The following is a 14,522-nucleotide window of genomic DNA, read 5'->3' as shown; positions in this document are numbered from 1 at the left end:
TCAAAAAAGCATTTCAGTGCCAGCTCAACCATACCATCAGATCAGGCAGCTGCCTGGGACACATGGGCAGAACCTCTTCCAGGGGAGGCAAGCTCCTTCTGGTGGCCCCTACCCCATTGAAAATAGGTGTGCAGCTGTGCGCACATGCCCTAACCACACCCCCTGTATCAATGTCCAAAGCGGTATTGGGAAGAAGCGCAGCTCCATCAGTCTCCTGAGCCTTTCCAGTCAGTGTGACATTCAAATGCTGGCTGGGGGTTACTCTCTCTGCCTCTCTGAAAAAGAGAAAGAAGCTCAGTCAGTGCTACGAAGCACTAACTGGCAAGGATCAGGAGAGAGATAGAACTTCTCTTCTCAATACTGGCCATGCCTTCCTGCATCTGATGTTGATGCAGGGGGCACAGCCAGTTTTGGGAAGAAGGGCAGCTCTGCCCCTTTCCCAAACCTTGCTCATCTGCGCTTGTTCAAACACTGGCTGGGGGTGACTTTCTCAGTATCACTGAGGCAGAGAAAGATGCTCTTCAGCCACGGGCCAGCGTGGTGTAGTGGCTAGAGTGCTGGACTAGGACTGGGGAGACCTGAGTTCAAATCCCCATTCAGCCATGATACTAGCTGGGTGACTCTGGGCCAGTCACTTCTCTCCCAGCCTAATCTACTTCACATGGTTGTTGTGAGGAGAAACCTAAGTATGTAGTACACCGCTCTGGGCTCTTGGAGGAAGAGAGAGATATAAAATGTAATAAATAAATAATAAATGTGCTTGAACAAAGTGGTGATGATCAGGAAAAGGGCAGAGAAGCCCCTCTTCACGATACTGGGGCTATTCTCACGATTAGCAAAAATCGGGCTAGGCTCTCCTAGCCCGATTTTTGCTAATCATGAGAACCACCGGGCTCGCAGCCGAGCACGGTGGCTCTTGAGCGGCTAACCCGCTCAAGTAGCCCGCCCCTTAGCCCAGGTTTGCAGAGCAAGTGCTCCTCAAACCCGGGCTATCGGATCGTGAGTAGCCGCAGTGCAGCTCCGCACCATGGCTACTCATGAGGAGACCCCAGAGGGGAGGCGAAAAGACGCCTCCCGGCTCTGGGGGTTTCGCCAGCATGCCCTGTGCACTCGCATAGGGCATGCTGGAGCTTGCGGCTGCCGGCTCCGTCACAGAGCCGGCAATCGTGTGGGCGGCCGATCTGGCCGCCCAGGGCTCCCTCTTCACTCGTGAGTGGGGAGAGTGGGCTTAGCCCGCTCTCCCTGCAAAACCGGGTCTCACGAATCGTGAGACCCGGCTCATTGACTGAATCCCGGAGGGTCAATTGCTCCCCCTTGCCCCCTTCACACAGATGCCCATGCTGGGTCAGCCAACTAAAGTATGCCGAAAGCTATGCTGAAAGCAACATAGGGGTCTAGGCTTGCATGATACCTTCAGCCTGGGAGGTTTCCCACTGCAAACCAGTGTGGAACTCAGAATTCTCTAGTGCGGGAGCTTCTGAAATGCAGGGCAACAAAAAACTATAAGCGGGTCCAGCTTGCTGTCGCATCTTCATGTTTTTAAATTGTTCCAAGAGGACTGAAACTTACTCTTGCTATACCTTTAAACACAGGTTCTCCATGTTTTATTTCAGTATTATGATTTCTTGCCTTCAGAAAAACCTACAATTAAGAACTTTTGTAGTGATCTTGCTCTACCCTCCACTTCCCATTATGTAAACAAAAACAATATTTACTAAAGGACTCACAACAAAATAGGGGGTGGGGGTTAGGGAACACAAGCTTTTACTGTCACATCATTATTCTATATTCACAACTACCAAATAATGTGGATTAGAACTATCATAGCACCTAAACTCATTAGAAGTGTAAAATAGTGGTTGATAAATGAATAGTGGTTGATAAATGAATGAATGCTTTCAACACTTCTCTTTTAATATGAGAAGATAATTAATTCCTTCATTTCTGATATGATACTACTGGTGATTTTCACATGGGACAATCTATTCAAAAATTTAGACACAGGAAGCAATAAAATTGTGTAGGGACCTAACATTCAAAGAAATAAGACTGAATATGTACTTTGACTGACTGAAGTTAGAGAAACCCAACTGTTGTTCAATCCATATGCCACTTTCCCTCATTAACAAAAATATTGCATCAGTGACACAAGAAATAATACTAGCTGTGACTTAATGACATTAAGCTATAGCTAAGCATTCTGTCCAGCTTAAGTCATCGATAAACTGCATAAAAATATGCATGGACATTTATTTGTAAAATGTCCTAGAAAATTGTTCCTATTAATTATTACTATTTAATGCCAACATAGAAATGATGTAATTCTTGCCCAGAGGGCTTAATATTTATACATTAGATAAATAATATAAGCAATAAAGAGATGGCAGAGCATTGACAATTGGGTATGGAAGATAGTCAAGCAGGAGCAAAGCTACAGATAAAATAACTACAGGTAGAGTTGGTAAAAGGATGGGGAGCATTTAGTCACTTAAAGTGGAGGTGGCAATTAGGGATGTGCAAATTGATTCAAATCAAATCTCAGCAATTCGAGCTATTCACATTCGAATAGAACCACCCCTAAAAAGGATAATTCAATCCGAATTTGAATCAATCCAAATTAATTCAATGATATTTTTGGCACCTTTTAAAAACCATTCAGGCACTCCGAAACATGTCTCCTTCCCTTAACAATGACTATGCTGGAACAAGAAATAAATATCTTAAATATTGTGACACAAACAAGCACTTAAGCTGACATTTATCACAGTCCAGACAACTGTATCTGCCATATGTGACACAGGTATCTTCAGTACATGTGCTGTCCCATTTGTTCAAAGAGAAGGAGCAGATGTCCATGCACCAGGAAATATATAACAGGACCTGCTTTCTCAGTTGAACCGAATTGGGAAATCATTGCAGACAAGAGATCTGTGTGTGTAAAACAAAGCTTCTGCACTTGACAAATATGCCCAGATATGGTTTATTAAGCATATGTCTGAATGCATAATCTGAACAATACAGGATAATAATAGTAATGGGACTCTCTTATCCCTGGACTTGCCACATGTTCATCAATAAGCTTTTAAAACAAACAAAAATTCTAGCCGCCTCATTTATAATATGGAAAAGGGTTATCTTTGTCCAGTGCTTATGATTTAGGAATTTTTTAAAGAAATATTCCTGTAATTATTTCTATTTCTTGTCCTGTCACAGATTTCATTCTCAGAACTGATACTTTAAGCCTTTTTGGAATATAATAAAGAGCCATAGCTTTTAGCTATCAACAAGCAGACTGTAGACACACAAAAAGCATAACCAGTCAATTGTGATTTGAGGCCTTCCCTATCAAGGACCTCAAGATGAGATTCATCCCTCAGAAACCTGGTATGATGTCTCTGATATGTACTTTGAGGACAAACTCACTGACATCTATAACACACTCTACTATTTTTGCAGTAGTCTGTCAAAGCATCCAGGAAACCATCTGATCAGATGGTGCTGAATGAATTTCCATTATTGCGGCCTGAAGATGTTGACAAGGTGCTTGGAGTTGCATAGCCTGTCTCTTCTTGAATCCTTGTCCATCTTGGGCTGTAACACTAGCTGAACAGGTGGACCAAATTGGCCCAGTGGATTGTCCTAGCCCCACTAAAGGAGGCAATTGTATGGCCACTTTTGAAAATACATCTGCTAGTAGATTCCAAGGATTGTGCCAACTACTAACTGATTGTCAATATACATCATGTTGAGGTAAAGCTTTGAGTGATGGCTGGGCAGCTCTAGACACTTTTGGAAAACACAAACTATCTAAATACATTTATATCTGGTTTCAGACCTGGCATTGGTATGGGGGGGAACTGTGTTCACTCTGATGGATGGCCTGTGCTTGGTGAGAGACAAGTAATGTGTGATCCTGTTGATTCTCTTGGACCTCTCAGCAACAATCAATATCATTAAAATATGGTATCCTTCTGGAGCAACTATCAGGGTTGGAAGCTGTAGGCACTGTATTGCACAGGTATCATTCCTACTTAGGTGGTCATTTCTAGAAAGTTGTACTAGAGGGCTATGGATCTGCCAATGACAGTTATTCTGTTGGGTTCTGGAACAGTTATCATGTGCCACTAGTCACATCTCTAAATGGTTCATATCCAGGATACTTAAAGGATGACCTCCTGCTGCATGGACTTTTCATATTTTAAGACTGTCCGCCATGGCCCTGCTGCAAGGCTCTCCTCCTCTCTCCCAACAGGTGATTACCATAAACAGTCTGTTACCATCATGATTACCATTAACCATCTATATATACTAGGTGAATTCACAGGCATAACCTGGCATTTTACCTGATGCCAGTTGAAACCTTTTTGCCAGTTTTTGTGGTTTATGCTGGCACTCCTATTTCTCTGCTCTGTTTTTAATGTCTTTGTATTACATGTTTAAATTGTTTTAGTTGTCTTATTTGATTACATGTAAGCTATCCTAAGAAGTTTTAACTTGAAGAGTGAGATATAAATTAAGTAAAAATAATAATAAATAAATCAATTGACTGATCATACTTGCCATTAATTTATTTATGGTTTTTTAAAAATAAGATGTGCTCAACCAAAACACAAATAAACACACCCAGAGAAGCTATGCAAATAAAATGACTTTAAACACACTTTAAAAGCATGCTGGACAAATAAGAAATCAAATCAAATATTTTATACTTCTTGAAAAAAAATTTTTTAATTGTAAACTATGAATAGAGCCAATGGATATTTTGGGGACACCAATTTTTCTTAAAAGCCATGCAGAAAAAAAGTTAGTCAATTTAAGAATTATAGTAAAGGTATTAAGCATATCACTAAGTCCAGAAGATGGAAAGGAGGAAGAGAGAGTACCTGTGTACCTCCGACAGAGAGGAATCACTTTCATCAGACCTACAATGAACCATGGTGGGATTATGAGGAGAAAGAATACAAGTATCAGCAGAGTAAAGATTCCTTTTTTAAAATGAGAAAACAGCAGCACTGCTAGCATGAGGAAGCGAAGCCAGTTTGTAGACTGCACCCAGACTGGCCTTCCCAGGTTTAGTAATATTGGGGAATGAGGTGAACACATTATCTTTCCCCAGACAAAAATATTACTTATGTCATAGTTGGAGATCCTTGAGTAAGCTATTTTCAACTTCCTCAATAATTCTTACTTTAAAAGTTTTGTAAAAAAAAACCAGCAACCCTGATAATATAGCTAATTTAGCCTCTTGCCTTTATGTTAATTTGTACATGCATTATGAAAAAGGGGAGAGAAACAAAGGTCTGCCATTTGATCTGGAAACACAGTTCAGATCACAATTATCTATTTTAAAACCCAAAGGTTAGCTTCTTTGGTTTTTTCTGGATGAAAGCTCCAGGCACTGTAAATTGTCACACGTGAGTGTTCCTCAATTTGCCATCATTTAAAAATCCCACTGATTGAAAAACCAGCAAATCAGTATACCATTAAGGATACGCCATCCTTCATTTTAATAGCAAATCAAACATGCTAAGCAGTCTTGAGTTTGATTTCCAGCTCCAATTATCAAAGCTCAAATAATACAAATTGCCTTAACTGTCATTATATCCAATTAGTGTAATGACAACTTTAGAACTACAGATAATTTTAGCTGGTATATAATAACTACAAGCAAAAGTTTAAACTACTGGAAAGCTTGCAAGCAGTTGTTAGGGATATGTATAGTCCCTGCAGATTACAGGGGGAAATGTTAGATCAAAATAGCAAAAAGAAAAGCAGTAGGAGAAAAGAGCAATCAGCCTATAATACTACATCAAAAGCTGAGTGTTAAGCCTCATTGGCAGTACAGTACTTGAAGATCAGTAGTCCTGCAATAAGGGTTCTGAATCAACTCAAATTTGTTATAACGTAGGAAAATGCTTAAAGCTAGCGCTTTGGAGATTTTCTCTAATCATATCATATGGTGTTGCTCTATACTAAATGTGTGGTTTGTTGGTGAATTAGAGTGCTAATTGCCCTTAAACCTATTTGCCTAGGATGAAACACCCTAAGGGTATGAACACTGACATAGCATTGCTTGACAACACATCACTTGGACTACTCTCTTGACTTAAGAACAAAACATGAAAACTGACTTCATAGGGTAGGGGGAACACAATCATATCATTCATGAGACATAATTTTGAGAAGGAAATTGACTTTGTAGAGAAATGGCAAGTCTATGTCATCTTTAAAAGCTGTTTTGAGATTGGGGTTAACCGCAAGAGAAACAGTGGTTATATTTCTGTCTCTGCAAAGAAAGAGCCAGAACATTAACATTATGTAGCTATCCTTCAGCCATGTGTGTGTGTGTGTGTGTGCGTACTTTGTGTACATCCATGCTGTGGGACTCTGGGTCTTTCCTTTGTAACTTACTTATCCTGCTGAACTGATGTGTTTCCCTGAGAAACAGTAAGGCGGCTAAAAACATTCAGTTCATTACGGGGCCGGCTTGGTGGGGAGGAAGGAGGTGACAGACTAGCCTCTGAGGTTCCCGAATCTGAGCTACAAGAAAAAAATTAAACATTAAAAGCCTCTTCTTTAAAAATAAATGTTTAAAAAAATAAATGAAGGTAAGTGTATTGTTAGAAAGGTTAAAATGAATGAAACATGCCTTAGAACAAATCATTGAAGCTTGTATGCTTGATCAAGATAGGCAGTTTGCATGCTTCCCCAGAACATAAATATAACCTTTATACAGTAGTAAAATGCTGCCAACCACAAGATGGCAGTATATTCAAGGTTTCCCCCAAAACTGAAGCAATACATAGAAAAGGGCACTGCATGTAAAATGAAGGAGAGTTCTGGAATGAAAAAGTATGGATTCTGATTTCTCAAAGAAATTGAGGTCCATTAAAAATAATTATTAAATATCAGCATGCTTCCAACTGATATTCAGTGCACCATTAAAAGAGAAAAAGAAATACCATTACAACAAAACAGACCTAATTGAAGATTACTGATTGGACACTAGTTCACTACTTGAGGGGAGTAGAATCAGTATTTACATTATAAAACAGATTTATATGCATAAATGCACCCACATTTACTTTATAAAAAATAGCCTTACTGTTTCTGTTCTTTTGACTTTGGTTTATCTGTAGTTTTCTCATAGGCCTTTCTCTTTGATAAGGGTGAGGCTTCTGGTATTTTCTTTTCTGTCAGAGATGACTGTCTAGACCTGAGACAACAGAAATCAATTGTCTTAGAACATTTCTCTAAACTCAATAAATTCATCTTCGATATTTCATCCTGTTAAAAACATATGAGGTGTCCCTATGTACAGCTAATTTACATTGCTGTATTTATATGAACATCAATAAGAAGAAATGCTATGCTGATGACACCACTCTGAAAGCGGATGATCAGCAAGCTCTAGAAAGTCAAGGAGCACTAAAATGGGACTACAATTAAATGTAAATAAGACTAAACTAATGACAATGGGTACAGCAACCACCCTCAGAATTGACACTGAAGAACTGGATAGCTTCTGCCTTTTAGGATCGACCATCAACAGTAAAGGATCCAGCAGTCAAGAAACACACCGCAGACTAGCACTTGGTAGGGTTGCAATGAAGGCCTTGGAAAGGATATTTAGATGCCATGATGTGTCTACACCTACAAAGATTAGAATCGTTCTGACAATGGTTTTCCCTGTGACACTCTATGGATGCGAAAGCTGGACTTTGAAGAAGCAAGATAGAAAAAGCATTGACGCTTTGGAACTGGTGTTGTAGAAGACTTTTGAGGATACCATGGACAGCCAGGAAAACAAACAAGTGGATCATAGAACAAATCAGTCCAGAATTTTCACTCGAGGCACAAATGACCAGGCTCAAACTATCATACTTCGGACACATTATGTGAAGACCCAGCTTCCTTGAGAAATCTATAATGTCAAGAAAGGTTGAAGGAAAGAGAAGAAGAGGATGACCAGCAGCAAGGTGGATGGACTCCATTACGACAGCAATGAATGCACCACTGAGAGACCTTAAAGGCCAAGTTGAAGACAGATCATCCTGGAGGAAATCTATCTATGTGGTCGATAAAAGTCGATACTGACTTGATGGCACTTAATCAATCAATCAATCAATCAATATGTTAAGGATGCAAGTTCAGAAGAGGACAAAAAATGAATGACAGCATATGGGCAAACTCATTTAATGACCAGCATCAAGCACATGTAACATACCTATCAGAAAACTGTGCCATCATAAACTAAGCTTTTGTATTGTTTGATAGCACCTCAACCACAGTGGAAAAAGTGTAAACATCCATCTACTACTCAGAGCTGGTTCATAAGTACAAAATATAATGATGTTTGCATGTGTAAAATGAATCCATTGAAAAGTATTTTGAGGGACAATATTGGTTCATATGAAAGTTCAGTTTTTAATGTAATGAAGGCTCAGGCTTACATGCACTAATCACATCTAATTTCCCTCCCCCAAATAACTTTTTAAAGCTAAAGCAGCCACCAAGGCTGCAGCCTGCATTAGGAGACCAGCACACTGGGAAAGGGAGAAAGAATAGGCATTTTAACTCTTTCCTCCCTGATAGTTCCCCACCAAGTTCTCCCACCGCAGTTTCTTTTGGTCCCATGGAAGAAAAGATACCAGGCGCCTGTTTCTCCTGGGACCAAAATCACTTGAGGGAGGGAAAATAATAAATAATAGCAGCCCCCTACTCCCCCCACCACACCCCACGATAGTCTCCTATTAGAATTACAGCCTAGAGCTGCTTATAAAGAAAAGGAAAAGGAAATGGAAATGGGGTGGGGGAATCATGTGAAGATTAACATATACGAGCTGGGCTGGACACAGAGCATCTGCGCCTCTAGCTTGCCGCCCCACCACCACCCGGCCTGCCACCTTCTTTTTTGTCTGCCCGCAGCCACCTTCTTCTCCTCCCCCTGCCCACTTGCAGTTGCCTTCGCTCCCTGCCTGCTGCCGCCTTCTCTCTCATCTCCACCTGTCCTCTGCTCTTCTTTTCTGCTGCTGCCCAGCCCCCCACCTGCCAGCCATCAAGCTGCCAGCCGGTTGCAGCCCCCCACCCACTCGTCGCGGCCCCCTCCTGCCCATGGTTTTCTTCAGCCAGCCTGCTACCACTACCACCACTACATTCTTCCTCTTGCCCGTCCCTCTCGCTATTGGCAGCTGTGCGTGAACTCTCACAAGAGCAGCCATGCATAGTATAAGCGAGGATACATCTAAGAGAAAAATATATAAAGAAGAAGATACCACCCTTAAGCTTAGTTCTCACAGAGACAATACACTTAGATCTAGGCTGTACAGACTGCAGGTGAGATCTTGCATAACTAAATGTTCCCATGCATACCAAAAACTCCTCCACATAGAATACAAGTTGTTTTCTAACTGGTAAGAATTAATTTGCCTCCTTTCCTTTCACTATCCCTACAAATGGACTAAATTTGGTTCAAATCGGTTAGGCAGTTCACAAGTTAGCCCACTTGCACCTTATGTTCATGCATCTGCCATCCTGAATTGGAGTGGATGACATCATCACAAACTATGTATTTGAGGTGTCCCTAAGTGCCCCTACAACTGGACCAAATTTGGTCCAAATCAATTACCTCTTGCACCTCGAACCTTCATGTGTCTGCAATCTTGAATCAAGATGTATGACATCATTACAAATTATGCCCTTGAGCCATCCCTATATGTCCCTACACCTGTAGCAAATTTGGTTCAGATCAGTTAGGTGGTTCACAAGTTAGCCCAACTGTGCCTCAAATGGTCACATGTCTGCCATCTTGAATTGGGGTGGGTGAAATCATCACAAACTTTGTGTATGAGGTGTCCCTATGTATCCCTACAACTGGAACAAATTTGGTCCAAATTGGTTCCCATTTGCACTTCAAACATTCATGTGTCTGCAATCCTGAATCAGGGTGAATGACATCATTACAAATTATGTCCTTCAGCTGTCCCTTGTGTCCCTACAGCTGTAGCAAATTTGGTTCAAATGCAGTTCACACGATATCTCACTTGCACCTCAAATGTTTACGCGTCCGCCACCTTGAATCAGGGTGGATGGCATCATCACAAGCTATGCTTTTGAGGTATCCCTATGTGTCCCTACAACTGTACCTGTTTTGGTTTATACTGGTCCAGGCATTGCAAAGTTGCAGTGGGGAGAGATACACGGACAGACAGAGGGACACACTGAATGCTGGGTGATCTTATAAGCCTACTGGAAAGTAGGCAAACTAGATGTCTAGGAGAAGGATTCTAATTTCTCCCTGATTTCTAGTTTTCAGTGTACAGAATGTTTTGTATGAAGGAATGTTTAAATAATGCAAGCTTTCACCTGTAATGGGAAGTGTTACAGCCCAGACACAGGCTTACCACCTCAATGAAGACAAGGCCTAAAGCTCTGATTACCTTTCATTTGCTTATGTATTCACAGCTTTATTATGTGAGCACAGGAAAAATAGCAGAACAAGATCTAATTTTTTGCATGAACTTAGTTTTCAAAACTAAGGAACATCACATACCCATATGTGGCTAAATGTAATGCAGTAAATACAAATGGAGAAGCTATAGGTAAAATCTCAAGTGTCAATATGCATAAAAGGACATCATATGTCTACAAACACTTTCCTCTGGGACAATATGGATCTCCTCCCAGATGCATGGACAAGATCTTCCTCCTCAGTGCTTTCATCTTCCCTCCCCTTACCAATCTATTTTTTAAAATTCTGAGACAAGTCAGGCAAATATACATTGACAGCCATCAATGATATCTGTTTTTAAACAAACATTTTTCAAGTTGCTTCTATTATATTTTGTGGAATACACTACTATGACATCGTATTCATCAATACAGTGTATTCCATGATTTCTCAAGGCTTTGTAAACTTATGTCCAGCCTGTAGAATATCTATGTGCATTTTTATAGGGTAGCAAGTTTGAATAAGGAAGAGAAATTCAGAGCTTCTCAGAATAGTACAGTTTCCAGCATAAACCCTGAAAGGAGCATTAAAAGCTGCTTCATATTGTGAAGGGGAGATAACAGTTTCTGATAACAATGAGCAATCAGCTCTCAGCTTGACTGGCAATTGGTTCAGTATTTATAAGCGCTCTCCAAAAGAGGTCATTTGGTTTCTGAGAGTCCTCTCATAATTCATAATGTCAATGCAGTCTCTATTTTTGTTTTCTCTTTCGTTCTTGTCACAAGCAATCTCTATTTTTCCATAAATGATATCCAGACTAACACTGCACATGCGCACATGGGGGGGGTATTCTTTTGCCCACAACAGGAGAGGACTAATCTCCCTTCCCTTTGCAGCTGTCTGCATCTCTTGAAAATATGTCCTTGAGAGCCTTGCAATCTTCAGTGACATATTTTAGAGAGGCACACAGGCTGCAGAGGGAGGAGGAAAGGCAGAAATTGTTCCTTCCCTGCTGTGCAAGTGGAATGTTTGCACTGGCAAGTGCAAAATGAGTCTAGATGTTAGCTAGCGAGTTTTCTACTGCCAGTTAAAGTTTCACCTATTCTTCATCATGAACACTATTCATAGCTCATCATAAAAAGGTTGACTTTTAAAGCTCCCATGAAGTGTACAATCCCTGAAGTCGTGGAGTGGTGGCACAGGGCATAGCTCAGGGAAGTTCCTAAGACTTACGGACAAGGGGGTTATGCAGACCCTTAGCTTCTGTGACCAAGCTGCATAATTTTCTCTGATCCAAGTGAATTGACACATAGGCTGTCTCTGTAAGCCTCACTCCCCAATCTAACTATAGTCATATGGGGGAGGGCTCAGTACATAGGAGCAAAGTGGTGGTTGCTCCCCAATCCCAAAATTTAAGGTGGAACGCCTAATGTGAGACCTCAGCCCTCACTGAAAAGTCACTGATGGCACATTTTACATTCCATGTGGGAGAACTCGGGCAAAGACATTTCAATATATCTGAGCAACACAAGTTGAACTAGCTTGCTTTCCAAGCCAGATAATAATGAATTCCAGCAAAGTTATTAGTTGACATGTCTCAGAGTGAGCATTAAACCTGCTTGAGAGTTGGATTTAACAAACGACAGCCCCGCGATGGGTAGTCCTCAGCTCAAGGCATATAAATAAATAATAGTTAGCAAGTTACAGGTTTGAATGGAATCCCAGATCCATTCAACTAGAAAATCCCAGATCCATTCAACTGTGTATCAACTGAACTAGATGATACACAGCAGACATATATAACAGTCTTCTAGTGCCCCTTTTAGAAACTGAAAAGCAGTCACAAGAGGTTTGACAGTACAATAGTGGGGGGAGAGGAGGAAGGGGTTGCTTGACCCCTTTTCCATCTTTCACCTCCAATGCACCACCATCCCCCAAAGTGCCTTTTCTACCTACAGAAGAAAATAATTTTGGGACTTGTATATTTTTCTCTGTGGGTGGAAAAGCAGCTTGGGAAGGATGACTTTAAACAGAAAGGTGGCTGGAGGGAAACAGTTATGAAGCCTCTTTCTCTGTTCCTCTACTACAGCATCTGCAGGAGGGGGGCCAAAGTTGTGCAGCCTTGGCCCTCCTGCAGATGCTAGACTACAATTCCCATAATTCCTGACTATTGGCCACTGTGGCAGGGAATCATAGGAGTTGTACTCCAAAAACAGCTGGAGGGCTGAAGTTGTTGAGGTCTGCTCTACTACAGTCTTCTAGAGCCTCCTGCAGCTGCTTTTCATTCTCTAAAAAACCATCAGGAAATGGCTGTATGGGTGTGCTGTGCAACATCTAGTTTGCCCCTCAAAGACCTAGTACTAGGATCATATATAAATTTACTACCAACATGAAGGTGCAACTAATCACTGCGCTCTGTTGATACAACATGTATGCAAAAAATGCATTTGTTGCATTCACACTTGAGATGTATGGTCTTACACTTAAAGGTGCATAACTGAATAGGTGGTACCACCCATGGAAGGCACCACAAGCAGAAGGCCACTGGGTTCCTCCTTCCTTTGCCCCTGGGACAGTCAAGATCTTTAGTCTCATGAGAAGGGAGTAAAGGGTACACTAGCCAGGCAACTGCCTTAAGTGGAGATTATCCAACACCTAAATCTCCCCTCACAGCCTGGTCAGAAGAGCATCGCTGCTGCTGCTGAGGAAAAGGAGAGAGACTGTGAGGTGCCAGGAGGAAACCGTAGTCTGTAATGGCCACTTCTGTAGCAAAGACATCTTACGAGTCTTTGATGCCCCTTAGGAGCCTCATCTTCATGGAAGTGAGCAAACACAGTGGGGCTTGATAGCTGGGAGGAATTGGCTTCTACCTGGGAGAGAGCTATTATCACCACCAATGAGACAAAGTGCTATTTTTCAGCACCTGCTACAAGTGACATACTGAAGGAGAGTACAGGCAGTGATCAGCAGCCCTAAAGAAGGGCTTGTTTCATTCGGCCCTCCTAGGAGCATGAGCACAGAGGAGAAGAGTGACTATTGTGATGTTTCTGACATTTTATTATATATTCAATATCTGCATACTTCCTTGATCTAGGAGAAAATAATGGTATTGAATAAAGACCTAATAGTAAGCGGCTCTTGAGAAAGCCAGCAGACTACAGGTATGGCAAGAGTTTTTAATGTGGATGCAGATTATAATGTGTGGATGCTAACAAGCCCCAACTCCCACATCAACACACTTTTAAACCAAACATCCCTGTTCCCAATGGGGCCACCCAGCATTCTTCATTACAAGGGGGACTGCTCCCCATGAACAGCATTTGTCTCTGCAGGTGAATGCCATATGCACAGAAAGTGGGGGTGGTGGTTTAAGGATGGAGCTTGCTGGCATTAAGCCTATGCAGACGTTTTTAATAAGGAAAAAGTGTACAGCCTCTAAAAATTCACCAGAACTCCTGTTTAGAGCATCAATCACTCTCTTCCCAACCTCAACCCCCAGTGAGTCAGTCATACATACAGACTTCATCTGAAGCAGATAAAGCTGTACGCATGATGGCAGGCGCTTCCGTGATCAGCAGGTTTGGATGCCCAAGCCTGCTGTTCATGAAAGTGCCCACCATCATGCTTACAGCCTTCACTGCTTCAGATGAAGGGTGTAAGTGTAACTAACCTCTTGGGGGGTGCAAGTGACAAACATGCTGGGATGGACTTTGGGCACATTTTTAGAGTCTGTATTCGAGTATAGCCTCCTTATCCTTATTTAGAATGTCTGAATAGGGCTAGGCTCTCAAGGGGACTGTACCCAGGTACGGAGTCCATGGTTTCCATAACAAGTGAACAGGACTTCTGTTTTTGTATTTTCTGAGGAAAATAAAAACAAACAAAGCAAACAAAACAGAGACTGGAATAAGACAAACCAGTACATACACTTTTAAAATGAGAGAACTGTTTTGCTTATTTGTAACTATCATTATCAATGAAATGGTTTAGAAATGACAGAAAAAATACCTGAATCATGGATTCCACATCAAACACCTCATTTTTTTCCAAGTCTTGAAGCTCCAATAACCAC

The 14,522-nt window shown here is 41.4% G+C and overlaps 1 protein-coding gene across 8 annotated transcripts in view; it reads right to left on the bottom strand.

Annotated features, from left to right (window-relative positions):
- Window positions 1-14,522, bottom strand: part of KIF21A (kinesin family member 21A) — a 157,431-nt gene that overhangs the window by 22,144 nt on the left and 120,765 nt on the right. For 3 of the 8 annotated variants that reach the window (XM_053253846.1, XM_053253848.1, XM_053253849.1), the window contains 3 exons: window positions 7,106-7,216; window positions 6,412-6,540; window positions 4,884-4,922 (listed from right to left, as the gene is read on the bottom strand). The exons of 1 other annotated variant lie outside the window; for it this stretch is intronic. In XM_053253846.1, coding sequence (XP_053109821.1) covers window positions 4,884-4,922; window positions 6,412-6,540; window positions 7,106-7,216 — 279 coding nt within the window. The remainder of the gene's footprint in view (window positions 1-4,883; window positions 4,923-6,411; window positions 6,541-7,105; window positions 7,217-14,522) is intronic. 4 more of the 8 variants (XM_053253850.1, XM_053253851.1, XM_053253852.1 and 1 more) reach the window with 3 other exon arrangements.

Source organism: Hemicordylus capensis, chromosome 5, assembly GCF_027244095.1.
Source record: "Hemicordylus capensis ecotype Gifberg chromosome 5, rHemCap1.1.pri, whole genome shotgun sequence".
In the NCBI taxonomy this organism is placed as follows: domain Eukaryota; kingdom Metazoa; phylum Chordata; class Lepidosauria; order Squamata; family Cordylidae; genus Hemicordylus; species Hemicordylus capensis.
This window is presented reverse-complemented; position numbering and strand designations above follow the sequence as displayed.